General features: G+C 45.3%; 1 protein-coding gene across 6 annotated transcripts in view; it reads left to right on the top strand.

Moving 5' to 3' along the window:
* The window catches only part of KIF2C (kinesin family member 2C), a 47995-nt gene that overhangs the window by 14809 nt on the left and 13336 nt on the right, over positions 1-19850 (top strand). For all 6 annotated transcript variants that reach the window (XM_065553702.1, XM_008166719.4, XM_065553701.1 and 3 more), the window contains 10 exons: positions 986-1099; positions 2628-2728; positions 5094-5189; positions 7170-7224; positions 7319-7481; positions 7844-7934; positions 10735-10798; positions 11757-11848; positions 12097-12239; positions 15117-15321. In XM_065553702.1, the coding sequence (XP_065409774.1) occupies positions 986-1099; positions 2628-2728; positions 5094-5189; positions 7170-7224; positions 7319-7481; positions 7844-7934; positions 10735-10798; positions 11757-11848; positions 12097-12239; positions 15117-15321 (1124 nt within the window). The remainder of the gene's footprint in view (positions 1-985; positions 1100-2627; positions 2729-5093; positions 5190-7169; positions 7225-7318; positions 7482-7843; positions 7935-10734; positions 10799-11756; positions 11849-12096; positions 12240-15116; positions 15322-19850) is intronic.

The raw sequence follows: 19850 nt of genomic DNA, 5'->3' as shown, positions 1-19850 counted from the left end.
GAAAAAATCTAAAGGTCCTACCCTATTCTCATTGAAATAAATGGCAAAGTCCCCATCTACTTCAGTGGGAGCAAGATCGGGTCCTAAGGCTACTCAAGCATCATAAATTATGTTAAGGCTTAAGGGAGACCCGGTGGGTGAGGCAATGTCTCTTTTGCCGACAGAAGTTGTTCCATTAAAAGATATTACCTCACCCATTTTGTCTCTCATATTTAAGCCTTTACATGAGTTTATGCTGCCGAAATCTCTTAAAGACCTCTTGCTGGTAGAGGAGAGATTGGTATGGGGTGAGAAGCACTTGTGCCTCACTTAAAAAAACAAAACAAAAAAAACCTGCTCACTATGCATTTAAATAACCTTATGTAGAAATATGTACTTGGCCTGCAATTCTGACACTGGGCAAACCTTGATTTTAAGAAATCCGTGCAAAAGATCTATCTGAATACAATGTTAAGGCTGTACAGGTAAGTAATAAAGATAGAAATGCAGAAGCTAAGGTACAGTGCATAGATATCTTCACTGCAGTAATCTTCAGTTCCATAGTCAAGTATTTAAGTAACTTTACCTTGGATCAAATACATGCAAAGATGTGATCGTATAATTGGCAGTACCATAGTGCACACAAATGGGAATAAAGCTAAGGCTTACAGCAGAGTTCTGCAATATCCGAATACAGTGTTATATGTTGGCCTATTAAAGGAAACACTTACGAATTGTGAACTATTATTGGATTGGCAGTTTTTTTTATACTAAATTACTATGAAGTGGCCACTGGGTGCCTGCATCCTGTGCAAGTGCTCTCCCTCATGGGTTAGCCCGGTCTCCCTCACCTACCATAGAATGGGAGAGCAGGGCAACTCATGGCCTGACTCCTCTCCCCCCCACGCTCTATTGTTGTCTTGGAACCCTACAAATCACAATTCTGTTCTCCCTCACTTCTGAGGTCTAACAGATACTGTTCTATTGACCTGCTTCCTTTCAACAGCTGGCCGAGCCCGAACTACCAGGCCACATTGTGCTACAGAACCCTCACTGACAAATGTACATGAAGTTCTAGAAGAACATCCATCTATCAGAAGCAGCTCCTCAGCAAATCCAGGTAAATAAGGACTATTGTCTGAGGACTGGCTGGCTCAGTGACCAGCATTGCATCTCTAAGCAATGTTGGTTAAGATTGTTTCCCCATATGCTCATAGGTTTAATGTGACTTCCTGGAATGTGGCTTAGCAGCAAAAGCAAACCTCCTGATGACTTCAAATTTAAATATGGTACAGTTTTGATATACAAATAGGTCTGCTTGGAAGGACTGGCTCCACCCCAGAGTAGCAATACAATGGCTTTCTAACTAGCTTCAGTAGCTGGTAGCTATGCACTGAAGACACCACTGGTCACTGTGATTTTTGTTGGGGGTGAATCGTCCATACCAGTAAGGTGACCTCCTACCTTTTAGCTTTAGGTGCCTTAATGCTGTGCTGCTATGGCTTGGAGTCCTGACGCTAGTAGCCAGCCCACAAGCACAAAGTTCTCCCCTGGCTTCCACCAGCCTAGTTACTCCTTGTTGGGTGACCCCAACAGCCCTTCCAGTCTCAAGTCTACTAAGTTCTGTAACTGCCAGGCACTCTGACTTCCCCTCTGCTTGTCACCCCCCCAAAGGTCTGAACAGCCCCCAGTTATCAGTTCACTTTGGCATGCACACGCCTCACAGATTGCACAGTAGAGACATGCTTGAGGTAAAAAATAAAGTTCACTTAATAGAAAAATCACAGATGAACTAGTAAGGAAAAGGCAAACACAAGTTACACAAAATAAACATAGACACAACTTCAGGCTTTACACTTCTATATTGGATAAATTCCCTTTGCTAATACAGTTACCCATTGCCTCGGAACAGCTTCCCACCATACTCCCTGTCGCAGAGGGGATCCAGTGTTTCATGGACCTGCTTCCTGCGTAGAGGCTGCCCCTGTTTCTGAAGCCTTTGTCCTCAAACCCCTTCCCTTTTTAACAGGGTTTACAGCCTTTTTTTCTTTCTCTCAGATTATGGTTATTCAGCGTGTGGGGAATTCCCTCTCTACTTGATAGCTGGGGCGTCTCAGTGTCTTCCCATTAACTGTAATGGTTCTGTGTTTCTCTTCCTGGGCTATATTATGGACCATCACTTTTGTTTGGTTCGATAGGAGCCCCTGCCTGCTGTGAAGTGTATTTGCAATTGTAGTGCAGTGTATGAGCACAATACTCTATGTACAGAGATTCATAACCACAGTCTGTATAAACCTCTCCTAATGACCATCCAGTTCAGAACACTACAAGCTTTCATGAGACCTTACTTGTATACAAGGTTGTTAATAAATATATCAAAACCAGATGATTCAGTTGCCAACTCCTTGGGATTCAGACCCTTGTGGTGTCTGTACCTGGATTGTCACAACCACTGGACACAACTGATAAGGAACACTATCTCCCGGACAAGACTCTAGGTCATGATATCCCAGTTTGTACAGAAGAGGGTTTTGTATGTCCATGGGTGGGAGGGGAGGGGGTGTAGCTAAAGAAATTATTCTGCTTAAAAGAAACTTGTTTGTGGTAACAACTTCACAAAAGTGATGTAAATGTCTGTCTTTTTCCAGTGCGGAGGAAATCTAATATTGTGAAAGAGATGGAGAAAATGAAAAGCAAGCGGGAAGAGAAGAGAGCCCAGATAAGTGAGATCAGAACAAAACGGGCACAGGTGCAGTATTTGATCAGGGAGTAACCCTTGGTTCTGCAGAATAAACTCAAATAAGAAAAATTCTATAGGATAGTGTGTTTATGGTGGTCAAACTAAAACACATTTTGGACCAACATGGCCAGTGTTTGGTTTCAATTTATACTCCGTGTGGATTTTGTTTTAAAGTGTCATGCATAAGGGTGTAATCAGAACCGGTCTGATCTCTCCAGACTGAATTTGTTTAGGGGTCTCCTGGGTAGCTGTTTCTGCAGTTGAAGGCTTTTAAACCCCAGACTTGCTCTTTCAGTTGCAGGTGGCATTTCTGAATCGTAGAATCATAGAATTGTAGAACTGGAGGGGGACCTTGATAGGTCATCTAGTCCAGCTCCCTGCACTGAGACAGAATCAAGTATTAGACCAGCATTTTTCAAACTGGGGTCTGTGGACCACTGGGGGTCTCTGAGGGTACTCCAGGGAGTCTGCTGGCCCCACTGATCAGCTGTTCCCCAGTGTGCAGGAGGCACTGGGAGGGAGGGGGAGGAGCAGGGATGGGGAGCGGTTGGGGGAGGGAGCAGAATCATGTCCAGGGCTGCTGGCCCCGCTGATCAGCTAGGGTTCCACCCTCTCAGTTTCGCCAGGAGTCTACTGGAATCAGGCTCTATCTCCCAGAGGCTACTGAAGGCAAGCTGGGAGATTTTAGGTGCTAAAAGTCTGGCGGGGCTAAGGCATGCTCCCTGCCTGTCCTGGCTCCGCGTTGCTCCCGGAAGTGGCTGGCATATCCCTGCCCCCCTTCAGGGGAGGAGGGGGACAGGGGGTCTCTGCATGCTGCCCTCACCCCAAGTGCTGACTCCACAGCTCCCATTGGCCGGGAACTGCAGCTAATGGGAGCTGCAGGGGTGGTGCCCGCAGGCAAGGGCAGCATGTGGAGATTCCCTGGCCCCCCTGCCTAAGAGCCACTGCCAGAGGGATATGCCGGTCACTTTCGGGTGCCACCTGCGGTAAGCACTGCCTGGACGGAGCCCTCACCCCTTCCTGCACCCAACCCACTGCCTCAGCCTGGTGAAAGTGAGTGAGGGTGGGGGAGAGCGAGCAACAGAGGGAGGGGAGGATGGAGTGAACGGAGGGTGGGGCCGGAGTGGGGCCTTGGGGGGAAGGGGTGGGGCGGGGTCTGGGGCTGACTGGTGAGGTTTGGAGGTCCCTGAAAATTTTTAAATCAAAATGGGGGTCCTCCGCTTGCTAAAGTTTGAGAACCACTGATCTAGACCATCCCTGGCAGGTGTTTGTCTAACCTGCTCTTAAAAACCTCCAATGAGGGAGGTTCCACAGCTTCCCTTGGTAATTTTGTTCTACTGCTTAACTACCCTTACAGTTAGACAATAGGAAAAACTTCCTAACTCCCTTGCTTCAACTGAAGCCCATTACTACTTGTCCTCTCCTCAGTGGATATGAAGAACAATTCCTCCTCTCTATAACAACCTTTTATGTACTTGAAGACTGTTATCATGTTTCCCCTCAGTCTTCTCTTCTCCACACTGACAAAACTGGGCTTGTTTAATCTTTCCTTGTAGGTCATATTTTCTAGACCTTTAATCATTTTTGTTGTTTTCCTCTGGACTTCCTCCAATTTGTCCACATCTTTCCTGAAGCCCAGAACTGAACACAATGTTATTGAAACTATCACAGTATTTTACTGAAACAGATTTAATCACTTTTTTGGATCATTGAACTAAGCATAAATTGAACAAAATGATTGGCCACTAGCAATGGAAAAGAGGAGTGGTGACAATTGCAATACTGGGACTCGTTGACAAATGGTAGCGTAGGCTGATGACAAAGTAATCGGCCCATAGATAATCCTAGATTACTGTTGAATGGTCTCTCCTCTTCCCTGTCCTGTGAATCTACCTCAGGGAGTGCAGACATAATGCGGTATTCTTATTCTCTTCTCGCTACGCACGGGGAGGAATTTACTATGCTTAAAACGTAATGCTCTTACTGTTCTGCATTGTCAAGTCTTGAAACTCATCAGTATGGCAGTCAGAGTAAACTTCCCAGCTTGATTGAGGTGCTACAGCGCAGACACAGCACACAGATTTGGTACTACAGAGAGGAAAATTGGGGTACAAATGGAGAAATGTGAGAGAAGGCAATGGATGGGTAGAGAGGAGGTGTGCTTCTCCGCAGTTGAAATGAGTACTGAAAACTCCTTCAGCTCTGTCCCTCCTGCCGTATAGGAAGATTCCCCCTTCCAAGCAAAATGAGATTAGAGTCCTAATCATTCCATCAGGTTACTTCTAGATGCAGAGTCTTTCACATGTCTTTGCAGCATGAGGACAGAGTAACAATATACTGATAAAGTACGCTAATGCCTGTCATTGCTTTGCAGGAATTTGATAGCAGCTGTCCAAACTGGGAGTTTGCACGGATGATCAAGGAATTCAGAGCTACTTTAGACTGCCAACCAATATCTATGAATGACCCAGTAAGTAAATATTTGGAATTCTTGACTGCAACGTACCAATATTGCCTGTGTGGGTTTTTTTTTTTCCACTCATTGAACACTAGTGCTTAGATAGTCATTATCGAAGACATAACCAGAAATACCTTGACTTGCCTAGTTTAACTTGGTGTAGGTATGGATAAGCAGGAACAGCGCTACATCATGGCTTAGTATTGAGTTCACACTACAACATGGAAAATGTAAGTTCAAAGCAGATCAGCAGAACAAGCTGTGAAGATGGTGGTGGAAACTGCCACCACTGGAGTTAAGACTACATTAAATGCCAGAATAACTAAAGTATCATCCTACCCTTGGAAAAATATTACTCTGATCTGTCAGTGACAAAACTTGAGTCTGGAGAAGTAAAACGTAGCTTGCTAGCTGTCAACCCGTGTTCCAAACTCTTGACATGTTGGTCAAATGCCTCTAACATGAGGAGGCTGAAAACGAAGTGGTGATGTTGTAAATGCCACTAAACTGCAGAATAGGGATTTGCCCAGTCAACAAATTCTTTAAATACCTCTTCTGGCTCGGCTCAGCTCAGCCAGTGACATATGCGGAATGCGGTCTTTCCCAAACAAAATGATCCTATATCTGGACTTCAGAGATTTCTAAACTTACTGCAGTGTTAATGAAGAGCTCTGATCTAGTGAGGTCACTATGTAGTTGACCAGATTTGCATATTGCAAAGTTATTACATCCAAATTCAACCTTAGTGTCCCACTGAAATCAGGGGAGCTACTGGAGGGCTGAATTTGGCACATTGATTATAAACATTGCAAAATATCATGTCTGGATTTTTAATCTGTTTTGGACCAGGCTCTCATTAGCCCAGCACACTATGTATAGATCTTACAATATTTGCAGCAGGGTGAGTTTTCTGCAATAATAGGATATGGTCATGGATAACCTGCCAGCAATTGCTCTCCTCTGATCAGTAGTGTTAGAGAAAACTCTGGTGGTTTTCACAGAATAGTGATGGGGAGTGACATTTGGCTATTTCTACGCTATTGACTTAAGTTGACCTACATTAGGCTAACTTTCAGCCATGGCAGTAATTACTGTGGTGGTTCATGTTCACACTATCTTCCTTCAGTCAGTGGTGTGCGTCCTCACCTTGAGCACTTCCACTGACTTAAGGGGACAATGTGGGGGGCTGAGAGTCAGGGCTCTCAGCTCCCTGCCAGGCTGCCCCTTTCCTCTTCCCCCTGGCTCCACGCCAGGAATGGGGGCAATCGCACCAGGCCTCTTGGCTCCCCGCCAGGGGCATGGCAGCTAACCGGACTCTAGGTGCAGAGCTCCCTGCCAGGCATAGCTGAGCTCCTGGTGGGGAGCAGGGGCCAAAACCCCAGGAGGGCAGCCGGGCTTCGGGCGGGGAGATCCATGCCTGGAGCCTGCTGCAGCTACCCCATTCCTGTTGGGGAGCCGTGGGGGGCAGCTGGGCTTCCAACAGGGAGATCTGCACCCAGTGTCCAGTTGGTTGCCCCATTCCCAGCAGGGAGCCGGGAAGCCCGCTGTGGCAGTAGGGCTCCCTGTGGGGAGCCTGGGTGGCAGCCCAGCTTGGAACAGAGCAGGCAGCAGCCTGGCTGCCAAGTATGGAGCCATGAAATTGACAAGAATGACAGCCAATAGATGCAAGTAACGCAGTTTTTACAGGGACACTGTCACCCGAACTACACCGACATAATCCCTGCACCTCTTGTGGAGATGTCAGTTCTTGACCTCTTGATGGAGTTATGTCGGTGTAGTAGGGCACTTACGTTGGCAGGAGAGAGGCTGTATTATGTACGCTGACATAATTAGGTTGACGTAAGCTGCCTTATGTCAACCTAACGCTGTAGTGTCGACCAGGCTCTTGTATCCTTACAGCCTCCACTGCGACACTGATTTAGCACAGGTGTGGTTGGGGGGAATAGGGATACTCTGGATTCAGTCTTTCGGTAACCTATCCTTCTCTTAAAGATAGAAGAGCGCAGGATCTGTGTTTGTGTAAGGAAGCGCCCTTTAAATAAGCAAGGTAAGTGTGCATGTGTATTGGCAAAATTTACCCTGGACTCTGACGCCAGTTTGACATCACTGATTCATGTTACAAATATTTTTTCCATCAACAGAACTTCACAAGAAGGAATGTGATGTGATTACAGTTCCCAGCAAGTGTGTCCTGCTGGTGCATGAGCCGAAGTTGAAAGTGGACCTAACAAAATATCTCGAGACCCAGGCATTTAGATTTGATTTTTCATTTGATGAAACTGCTTCCAATGAAGTGGTTTATAGGTAATGCATCTTCTTACATAGTGGGTGTGAGCAGCACAGGATTAACATGGTCACAGTGAACATTTAAAGGGTTATTACCTCAGATTGTCTTAGTTTAAAGGGATTGATAGTTTACAATACAGCTAACCATATTTGGTTTTGGTAGAGACCAGTGGACTGTGAAACCTCTAACAGGAGCCCTTAGCTTGGTTTCTGTCTGATCTTAAAGTTTACTACTTGATCCAATTCCATTTGTTGGGATTCCTGGAAATTATTTGAAGATTCTAGACGTATAGTGATTACTGAAGCCAAGTATACGCTAGTCAGGTGTCTGCCTCCTTTCTTTGTGCCTTATTCTTCTTTTTATACTTTTGAATTCCTAGGTTCACTGCGAGGCCTCTTGTACAGACCATCTTTGAGGGTGGAAAGGCTACGTGTTTTGCGTATGGGCAAACTGGCAGCGGCAAAACACATGTAAGTGGCTGACTGGCTGTCTTCTAAAGGCCTCAGATATCTCAGTTTAGATAAACTGATTAAAGCACTTCGGGATATTTAAGGTAAATAGCCTTTCATCCAGCATTTGGATCTTGGTTTTTGATCGTCCTTTTGAAATGATAATGGAGAGAGGTCACTTATCTTACCAAGAGGTGAGTTAGTAACCACTAAAACTTCAGCAAGCGAATAGCTGCTTCCTTTCGTATTGCACAGACAGTCATGAGGCTGACTCTGTCAGTGTTATTTAGTGGTTGAAGACCAGGCCCAGGCCCTGCTGACTTGTAATCCTGGCTCTGTCCCTAACCTCAGGCAAGTCTCAATCTGTCTCCGTTCCCCAGCCTGTGAAATGGGGGACTAGCCTACTCAAAGGTGTAAGGATTGTTTGTATCATATTTTGAAGATGTACACTTTAAAGGCTCTCTCAGCTCTTCCAGTAATACTTAATACACTTACAAAAATAAGCCTCTTCTCATGCACAAATACCCCCTGATCTGGATATTGCTTGTGGAGTGGGCAGATCTTCGTTGCTGGGAGTTGGGTATCTTAAGCTTTTCTCTTTCACTTCAGACTTTCTGCAGATGTTCTGTGGCATCACACTCTGGTCCTGGTTCACTGCCTCCATCACACCAGCTTTTAGGTTGTGGAGACCTTGCTAGTGTGGACACTTTTTTGCCTACAGGATACTCAACACTAGACTTTCAGTAACTGGAACCTGTTTCCTTCCCCTGTAGCTTTCCAATTATTGGAAGCTAAGTCTGAATTTCTCTCCCCTCAGGTCTGTGTTTTTTAGTAATGATTTTCCCCAGGTCATGTAGCAGAGTGGTCTAACTCAAACCTTTAATCGGTTAGTACTAGTTGATTAGACACATGACTAATCCTGGTATAAAAGATTGATGCTAAGGAAGATAAAGGTCCAAAAAGTAGCCTAGGAATTGTCTTGTGGCTTGTTACTTCCCATTGGTGTTACCCAGACATGCAAAGAAAACAACTCCTTTTGCAACTTTTTAAATTTCTCATAATGGAGGTGATCCCTGGTTGTGGCCACTCCCTATATACCTTACTGATTGAATTCAATGGGCTCATAAATGTTTACACCTATAAAATGAGATTTATTAGCTTCATCTAAAAACTTCCTCGTCATCAGTTTGGTGCTGCTACAGTCCAGCAGCAGAGTCTGATTTCACAGGCAAAGAGCTTAGGCCACTTCAATTAGCGTGGAATGGGCAGGTCTGTCCCAGCAGTGATCTTCAGCTAAGTAGATTCTGCTAGGAGATCTAGGTACAAATTATAGGTAAGAAAACTACATTTTTCCATTTTTGATCACTGATCCAGGATCAGAACTAGTGCTGGAAAAAATTGGCTGCTTGTGGAAGGACTTGTACTGTACATTGAACCCTGGCAGACTAAGATACTGGATCTTGTTAGGCTAATGGTTTATATTAAATAACTCCAGTTCCAGGCTTTAGAGGGTGTAGTGTTAATAACGGTTACAGCAATTAACTTCAGCAGCTCCCTTCGTTTTGTTGGAATTGAAAGTATTGTGGATGGATGAGCCAGATGGTAGTCACAGTGACACTAACAAGGTTCTGCCAGGTTTGGAAACAAAGTGAATTCTGCCTTTTCAATGCCACATAGAAAATTTTGCTATCTTGGAGTGCAATTTTTTTCCTCTCTGAACAGAGGAAGTCAGGTTACATTGCTAAGATCCCAAATTCTTGCTTGTAGATAAATAGTTGGCTGGAACTCATGTGACTTCCCCTTACATTTCATAGCACCTAGAGGGTCCCTTTGTCCCAGGCCAGGGGTTCCTAAACTCCTTGCTGGTATGACCCCATTTTAATGAATTATTTCTTCCTGGGACCCCAGATGGCATGAAGGACACAATTTTGTAGAGCAAAATGATGCCCTCCACACAGTGTGACCTCTCATGCATCATATATGCACTACATACATGCTCTCCAAAATGATACCCCCTGCACAGTGTGACCTCACACACACTGTACATGTGAAGTGACTTTGTGCAGAGCAAATAGTGTCCTCCACACATTAGGGATTGCTATGACCCCACGTGCTGATGGCATGACTGTCCTTGGAGTAGGGTTACCATATCATAGAATATCAGGGTTGGAAGGGACCTCAGGAGGTCATCTAGTCCAACCCCCTGCTCAAAGCAGGGCCAATCCCCAACGAAATCATCCCAGCCAGGGCTTTGTCAAGCCTGACCTTAGAAGTTTTTAAGGATGGAGATTCCGCCACCTCCGAAAGAGCTGGCTCTGCATCCTGAATGATTTCTCCTGCTGTGTCCGCAGCTGCCGGATCCTACCCATCCTGGCTCTGGCTTCCAGCCCTGGGAAGGGGGAGATAGCTGTCATTGTATCCCAGGCCTGCGCCAGCCACCATGACCAAGAGCGACATTGCCCCCCACCTCGAGAGTGAGGCCACAGGCATCCCCTCTGCAGTGTCCTCTTTTTGGGAACCTGAAAGATAATCCTAATTTGGGGTTGCAAGCCACAGTTTGGACACTGTCCTAGGTGCTGGGAAAAACGTGGTTGTCACACTGACGTGTTAACTCATTTTGAATGTTTGGAACTAAACTACATCAAGCTGTAGTTTTATCCTGAATTACATTGCGTAGCATCATGTCTAGATAGTCCATTGAGATCACAGGCTGTTCATGTGGACTCTTTTCCTAGAATATTGTTGGAACTACAGTTGAGTGATAACTTGGCTTGCTTGGACTGCACCTCTATAATGGCTTGCTTTTTTTTTTTTTTAATAGACTATGGGAGGCGACTTCTCCGGGAAAACTCAGAATGTCTCAAAGGGGATATATGCTTTTGCATGTAAGCTGACTCTTCTTTGTTTTCAAATCCAAGTTGTGTATAGTAATTTTCCTTCATAAAAGACTTCAATAACTTCTCACACATCTATATAAAATAAAGGCCTTATGGACTTTACTAAAGTTCTTTATGAATAAATATTTAAAGAATTCCTATAAACCCTGATTATCATATGTTGTCCCCAATAAGCACTGACAAATTTAGTTGCAATATTTATGTAAATTACCAACTATAGATATTACCCAATATATAGCTTCTGGATATAATGGTATTAACAGTAACTTTTATTAGAGCAAAAAAAATTAATCAAGATCAAAACAAGCTCTCTGAGGCAGAGACCTATGTTCTTTGCTTAATGTTTGTTTAATGTGCGTAGGGTAGTGCTGGTTCCTAGCAAATTAGTAGTAGTAGTAGCCTGGCCCTGAAGGAAAGTTGGTGTGTATTTTTTGGGGTTTTTTTGGGTGGAGGGCGGGAGGGAGTGGTGGAAGGAGTTGGATTTACTTTTGAACTCTCCCTTTCAGAAAATAGAGGAAGATTCTAGTTTTGAACTCTACCTGCAAGTCTCCTTGTCTAGGAATCCCAACTAATAACACTTTATTTAAAAAAACCAAAACAACCAAGTGATTCAAAGCTATAGAGGATTGTAACGTTATGCCAAGTTAAAACTTGTCTGTGTTAACCAAGCCAGAAAATAAAATCTTTGTTCACGGATAACGTCAGAAGTAGCAGCTCCCATAATCCCTTTCTTTTTTCAGTCCTAATGAGGACACAGCTGAAATCAGATTCACTTGGAGGTGTCTTACTGTCCACTACTATCTGGCTGGGGCATTTGTCATTCCAGCTACTAGATACTATAACTGCCTTGCTGTGAAGCACTTTGGAAGGGGCAGAGTCCCAGAGGCAGCTGAAATTGTTGCTCTAAAATCTGATTGTCATGTTTTTTTCTTCCTTTCCCCATCAGCACGCGATGTCTTCCTCCTTCAAAGCCAACCCAGGTACAGGAATCAAGACCTGGAGGTCTATGTGACATTCTTTGAAATATATAATGGAAAGGTGAGATCTTGTGTCTTGACTTTATCCTGAGTTTTTTGACTCTGCATTTGATACATGGTACGATTTTTATTTAGCGGTCTGCATGTCATTGCTGGATCATGGGCCCTTTGCGCCTCTGGTATTGAATTGGAAAGTCTGGAGTATGCATTTCTCATATGCATAATTCCATGCTATGTACCTGTCCTTTAAACGAGGAAACTGAAATAGAGTCTTTACATGTGCCTCTCCATCTTCTTGCTCAAATACAGGTGTTTGATCTCTTGAATAAGAAGGCAAAACTCCGAGTGCTTGAGGATGGAAAGCAGCAGGTCCAAGTAGTTGGCCTCCAAGAAAGACAAGTCAGCTGTGCAGATGATGTGATCAGAATGATCGAGATGGGCAGTGCCTGCAGGTTTGTCTCTCTGGGCTTCTGCTTCCTTAATGATTTTTTAGCTTTCCAGCCTTTATTTCCTATTACAAGTTTTTATAGGCTATCTATATAGCCAGGCTTAAAATAAGGGGTAATGAACATTGTCCCCCAATAACGAGCATGTGACTCAGCACCTTGACTCTAAGGGAGAGGAAGAAAATCAGCCAGTAGACCCAATCCCAGAGATGGGAAAGCATGGACATGGGTGTCTTACAATAGGTTTTAAACATGGCTAGCTCATGCGTAATATTCAAAACCTATCAAGGTAACTGTCTGGTTAACAGTACCATGGGATGTCTGGGACAGCACCTGTGCACTACAGGGTTCTGAGTGGGAGGCAAGGACTGTCTAATGCAAATTGCTGGTCATGGAACAAATCTGAATTCTTGAAGGCTCTTCCTATACCAGGGTTGAAAAAACAGTGGTGACAGCATGGCTGTGCACTGCTGATTCCACATGTTGTGGTGGCTTTTCTGTGAAGCTCCCCTTTGGTAGCTAGTTGAGTTTTTAGAGAAGTTTTTCCTCCAGTTCAGTAGCAAGCAATCTTGTCATGACTCTGAAGAGGCTGGAAGTGCAATACAAAACTTAGTTTAGAGCAGGCCTTGTGTATCACACTGAATATCTGCATTGATCTACCCTAACCCATTCTTAGTCTAGAACTCCCTAAACACATTCAACTGAACTTGACAATTGGATTTTTTTAAAATCTTTCCAAACTCTAATAATTCCCACAGCAATATGTTATGAAGAGTTTTTGTCTCCCTAAAGGTTTGAGGGGAACTTGCCAGCCTTTTCAGAGTGTAGATGGTAATGGAGGTCAGGGGAGGGTGGGGTTATGAAGGTAGCTTATCTACCATCATGCTAAATGTCCACACCCATATGTGACCCTGTCTCAGCATGCCCAGGATTGTATGTCACCTTTTTATCCCCAGCCTCTGGCATGAGGGAGTTTATCTTGTGGTAGCTGGGTGTCAGCTCTTGTACACAACCAGCCTTTCAACCACTCATGCTCTCCTCAGGATTCTGCCAGTCCTGTTTTGCTTTGCAGGCTATTAGATGCACCTCAGAAGTATCAGCTTGTAGTGTCCGGTCCCATGCACAGTAATTACCAAGTCTGCTGTCTCTCCCAAAGGGAATTGTTTGATTCAATATAGGATTCACACTTTGCTTAATACCACAATACTGAGATGTAGTTATAATACAAAAAAGAATCCGTTTATTAATAAAGAACAGATTCACATGAGTAGTTGAGTAAGAATATTAAGATCAGGTTACAAATAAAACAAAATATCAAATGCAATCCTAACTGTACACTGAATAATGGTTACCTTTCCTATTCAAACAACTAGCGGTCCTCTCCAGAATTCAGTCTTTGACAGAGCTGCTGGGTTTTCAGTCCATAACCAGGGTCCAGATTTTCATGAATCCTCCTGTGTCCTACAAAGGGGTTCTTTTCCCTTCTTCAGTAGTCCAGTAAATCTTTGTAATGCACCCCCAAATCAGACTTCTTCCCAGTTGCTTGTTCTCTAGTATGCTGGTGCTATGTTGAGTTCACATCCCCTCCCCATCAACCTGTTTTTCCTGTTGACTCTGCATGCAAATGGGGCTTCCTTTGTGTCAGCTTTACCATGCTTAATTTGCATTGTACAGAGACTTGCCTTCCCTCCTGTCTGGAAGAGAATCTGTTTCTCTTTGTTTAGTTACAGACTTTAAAGCATAGGCACACACAATTCATCATGTAGTGTCAGTGCATACATTGCACAACAATAGTGCCGACCAGTGTGTCATCCGATTCCATTTGATACTGCACAAGACGCTTCTTGGGTAAAAACTCTGAAAGCAGTGTTAGGTGTAGTGGGTTTGTCAGGCCTGATAGGAGTTGCTGACAGAACAGAGAGCCCTTTCCAGCTGGCATTGAGGGATTCTTAGGATCACACCATATACTTGCTGAATACGTGTAGTGCTGCCTTGCAGCAAACCAAATCTGGACCTGTCAACCCTCCAGGGGTTATTAATTAACATACTTAAAAATCTTTAAGGATTTCAGAGCATCTACAGTGCATCAGATAGCATTAACTGCTGGACTAACTTGACTGGTACCCAAGTGTGAATGGTACTAAACAATGGGTAAACTGTTCCAAAATAAGGAACCGGTCTCATCTTGCAGTGTAAACACAAAACATGATATGGCATGGTGTGTGGTCTATTCCAGGGTATAAATGGTAGGGAAACGGAATGAGGGTTATAAGGCTTCAAGAGAGGGCAGGTATCATTCTAGGCATTGAATACCTGTGAGCAATCGGAGTGTAGTCAGTCAGAGGCATTCTAGCTAGGCAAGCTGATTCTGTACCCTGAGACCTCTCTAATTGCTGGCAGTGCACACTCAAACTACAAAACATCAAGGTCAGACTTCTGAGGCACAGGGGTTGATGTATTTCCTGTTACTAGTTGGGATTGGTGGTAAACTGCTTTCTGAAGCATTTTTCTCCATGCAATCTGGAAAAATGTTCCTTAGTAAAAGTGACAGCCTCCATATACAGCTTCAAAGTCTCTTCAAGAGATGTTTGATTTGAGTCTCAAAGTGCAGCCAATAATGGGAGTGTCTGCAAAGGAGTATAGCAGAGAAGGATTAGGGCTTGATTAAATCAAGCTGTGGGAATAATGAAATGACTTTTTTTTAATTCAGTTGGATTAATGTCTGAAAGGTTTTGTTAAAACCGACCAGATAAACTAGACTTTTTACTGACTTCATTTGTGAATAGCTTATGAATGTTCTTGCTTAGTGCTGGGGAGCTAGGCATGAAAGATGCTTTGTGATATCTAAAATTGTAATAAACTTCATCCATATCTCCACTGTAGGACATCTGGACAGACCTTTGCAAACTCTAGCTCCTCACGGTCACATGCCTGCTTCCAAATCATACTACGCAGAAGAGGGAAATTACATGGCAAATTTTCCTTGGTCGACTTAGCTGGAAATGAGAGAGGTGCAGATACTTCTAGTGCTGATCGGCAGACACGCATGGAAGGGGCAGAAATAAACAAGAGCCTTCTGGCTTTGAAGGTAGAGTAGAACTCCGAGCAATGTCAATGTGAATCAGCAAAGGTTGGATGGAAATGCTATTGGATTATCTAATCCATCTTCTTGCAATGCAGGGCTGTTCCTTACAGGATGCTCTTTTAGTCTTTTTTTTTAAATGGACAGTCCTCAAAGGAGGCCAACTCTGTACATTGAAAGTTATGCTGCACGTCTTTCCATTCAGAATCCTTTTGTCAGGAGTCTAATAGCTTAAACATGCGTCTGACGAAGTGGGTATTCACCCACAAAAGTTTATGCTCCAATACATCTGTTAATCTTAAAGGTGCCACAGGACTCTGTTGCTTTTTACAGATCCAGACTAACACAGCTCCCCCTCTGAGCTTAAACCTTGTTGGCCCAGGGACTGCTAGAACATTCTCTGAAGCGCTACCCAAGTAGTGTATTTAAAAATCCAAGCAGTTAGGATTGTCTAAGGTGTTCCTGTAAGAGTCCAATAGCTAGAAGCTCTGAGGCAGGGGCCATATCTTCCTTTGTGTCTGTATAGTACTTAGCAGAATGTGGCTTTGACCCTGCTTGAGTCCTCTAGTTGCTGCTACAATAGCTTATTATTGACTAGTTCTTAGAGTGCTTGCTCATGTTTGTTCCATTCTAGGTGTGCGTGTGCCCACGTGCACAGCTGTCGGAGATTTTTGCCTTAGAGGTATCCCGGGGGTCGGCTGGGGTGCCCTCTTGAGTGTCACGCTCCTGCGTTGATATATTAGGCGCCACCAGCCCTACACCCCTTCAGTTCCTTCCTACCGCCCGTGGTGGCTAGTTGGCTCGCCTTTTCCTTGGCTAGCGGTTTTTCGTCCCTTCTGACTTCAAGCCTTAGGACTGTGTAAATAATTTGTTTATAGTAGAGTCCCAATGAGGATTTCTGCTTGGACTGCAACAGGCCTATGCCTGTTAGTGACCCCCCAGAGCAGCTGCCTGAAGTGCTTGGGGGAGTCGCATGTGAAGGACAAGTGTTGCATTTGCAAAAACTTTCAGCCCAGGACCAAGAAAGAGCACAACATCCATCTGAGGGCCCTTCTCATGGAGACTGCTCTTTGCCTGGCTTCCGAGCCTTCCTGTCCAGACTTTATTCCTAGTACTTCGGTCTCGGTGTGTAGCGCACCGGGGTCAGCCCAGCACCACTTTCCATCACTAGTGCCCAAAAGAAGGCCAAGAAGCATGTCTCCCCGGCACCAGGCAAGAAAGATCATGGAGTATCAGGCAAAGGTCCCAGTTCAGGCTGCCCGCCCACACTGGAGCCACATGGACATGCTTCCCCAATCAGGGCCCCTAGCCCCCCAAGGGATCCACCACTGACTCCCAGGAGCTGCAGGGGACCCAGACTTGTGGTGGGGCCGACTCCTTCCCAGACTCCACTGGCGCCTAAAGAGCAGAGGCCTCTACCAGTGCCGACTGCACTGCCTGTGCTGCAGGAAGTGGCAAAGGCTCCCTTCGAGGGCAAGCCAGCCATCAGGACGCCCCAGAGGGCAGTTGAGTGGGACGCGGCTGACTTGGCGGCGAGGGTGGTCACATTGGCGGTGGTCGTGAGGCGCAGCTCCTGGCTTCAGACCGCTGGCCTGTCCCAAGAAATGCAGGCGTCAATTCAAGATCTCCCATTTGATGGGAATGGCCTCTTCACAGAGCAGACTGACTCGTGGTTGCATGACCTAAAGGACACTTGGGCTGCCTTTCGCTCCCTGGATCTGCATACGCCGCAATAGTCGAGGAAGCCGTTCCGGCCGCTGCCACCAAGGCCTTGGCAGCCTTGACAGGGGTCTGCAAGGAGAAGGGATAGAGACACGAGCTTTAGTCATTGCTGCCCTTCCTCCTCCCGCTAACCTGCGCAGCCCAGCCCCCTAAAACATCCCAGGGGCCAGAAACGCTCATTTTGAAGGTGTGCTCGAGAGCAACGTTCCAGTCAACTCCCCAGATCCACCTTGTTCTTTTCTCAACCATCTTCGTCCCTACCATTCGGCCTGGTCGCGGGTCACCGCAGTCACCCCTCCCTTCCATCCCCCCTCTTCAGGGACCCTTCTCATGAGGTCGAGAACCTCCTGGACCTGGGGGTGGGGGAGGAGGAGGTCCCTTGGGACATGAAGGGACAGGAATTCTACTTCAGTTGCTTCCTAATCCCCAAAGCAAAAGGGGGCCTCAGACCCATTCTGTACCTACGATGCCTCAAATATCTCAGGAAGTTGAAGATTTGCATGGTCTCCCTGGCCTCCATCGTCCCCTCCCTGGTGTAGTAGGAAGAGAGACTGAGATATAACCCCTTGTATTAGAGGCCTGGTATGAGGCAAGACCTGCTCACAATCTGGCAAAAACAGGGCTGATATTGCAGAAATACACATTCCTAAGAAGTGCTAGTCAGATTATTCATGCAAACTGATATCAAGTGGTACCAGAACATCCCGATAGCAATGATAGTACAAAAACATTACCCAAGGATAACAGGAACACGCTGATGCCTCCTAAAAGATAAGGTCAGGATGACCGTATGTAAAGGAGAGGTTTTGATCGAAGCAACATGTACAAGATGATGGGTGATAACTAGTGATGTCAGGGGGCAGTAACTAACTTGTTTGTCTTGGGGTATAAAGATGTATCTCAAAGGAAGTATCTGTCTGGCCTTAGGGAGGAATGGAAAGTCCCGCCGTTCACTGAGCTGGTCAGTTGTTACGGGCATATATGTATTAGTGGTCTAGTAGAGTCTGTGGGATACTACTACCATGCTTTGTCGACAATAAACCTAGCTGGATGGCTGTCTCTTAATGGCTCTTGTCATTGGACAGTTCACTCATGGTCTGCCGTGCCAGCTGTCTGCACAGAGCTGGGACCACACACCTACCTAACCTCACTGGTGACCCCCGACTACTGATCAGGTAAGTAAACAAGCAGTCATCTGTAGGAATCGTGATCTAACATAACAAAAAAACACCCTTAACCCCTCCCTACAAATCCCCTGGTTTTTGAAAGGTCTGGAGTGCCTCTACCTGCACATCAGGGATCCCATCTCTCCCTGAGACTTGAACCTTGTGCTGTCGTGGCTCATGGGTCCTCCCTTCAAGCCTCTAGCTTCCTGCTCCCTCCTCCTCCTGGAAAGTTTCTTTCTTGGTCGCGATAACATCTGCCCATTGGGTCTCTGAGATCAGGGTGCTTACTTTGGAGCTGCCCTATACGGTGTTAGACAAGGACAAGTCCAGCTGCAGCTGCACTCAGCATTCCTGCCCAAGGTAGTTTCCCAGTTTCATACTGGCCAGGACGTATACTTACCTGTCTTCTTCCCAAAGCCTCATAAATTGGAACAGAAGTGCAAATTGCATGCTCTGGACGTCAGGAGGCACTTGTTTTCTACATCGTCAGGACTAAGCAGTTTCGTAAGTCAACGCAGGTGTTCATTGCAGTGGCAGACAGGATGAAAGGTTGCCCAGTGTCTGCTCAGAGGATTACATCCTGGATCATGGCCTGCATCCGCTACTGCTACGAGCTGGCAAAAGTGCTGTGACAGGTTGGATCACAGAAACCCCCTGGGGGTTGCCACCCGATGTGCCAAGACTACTTCTGCCCTTGCTTTCCTGCCCTGCAGCCTGGGACTTCAGTGCCCTGCCTGGTTTGAGCCAGACCCGCTAGCCTGCTGCAAACCCGGACCCAGGATCTGAACCACGTCCCCTAACAGCTATAGGCTTAAATGAAAGCAATTTACAGAAGTGTTCCTGTCTTTAACACTCAGATGTCCAACTCCCAATGGGGTCCAAACCCCAAATAAATCCGTTTTATCCTGTATAAAGCTTATACGGGGTAAACTCCTAAATTGTTCGCCCTCTATACACTGATAGTGTTTGCCGTCCCCCTTTTCCCCCCCCCCCCCCGGTATTAATACATACTCTGGGTTAATTAATAAGTAAAAAGTAATTTTATTAAATACAGAAAGTAGGATTTAATGGTTCCAAGTAGTAACAAACAGAACAAACTGAATTACCAAGCAAAATAAAATAAAACCCGTGAGTCTGTCTAATACAGTAAGAAACTGAATGCAGATAAAAACCTCACCAGTTACAGTAAGCTTCCTTTTACAGACTAATCTCCTTCTAGTCTGGGTCCAGCAGTCACTCAGACCCCCTGTAGTTGTTGCCCTTTGTTCCAGTTTCTTTCAGGTATCTTTGGGAGTGGAGAGGCTCTCTCTTTAGCCAGCTGAAGACCAAATGGAGGGGTCTCCCATGGGTTTAAATAGACTTTTTCTCTTGTGGGTGGAGACTCTCTCCTATGCAAAGTCCAGCTCCAAGATGGCGTTTTGGAGTCACATGGGCAAGCCACATGTCCATGCATGACTCAGAACTGCAGGTAGCAGCCATTGTTCACATGCTACCTTGAACGTTCTCAAGTAGACTTCTTATGTGGATTGGAGCATTCCAAGATCCATTGTTCTTTAAGTGCTTCTTGATTGGGCACTTAACTTTGCAAATTCCTTTCTAAAGAAGCTGACCAAATGCCTTACAGAGCTTACTTAGAAATCAAGCAAG

Source organism: Chrysemys picta, chromosome 8 (assembly GCF_011386835.1).
Source record: "Chrysemys picta bellii isolate R12L10 chromosome 8, ASM1138683v2, whole genome shotgun sequence".
In the NCBI taxonomy this organism is placed as follows: domain Eukaryota; kingdom Metazoa; phylum Chordata; order Testudines; family Emydidae; genus Chrysemys; species Chrysemys picta.
This window is presented reverse-complemented; position numbering and strand designations above follow the sequence as displayed.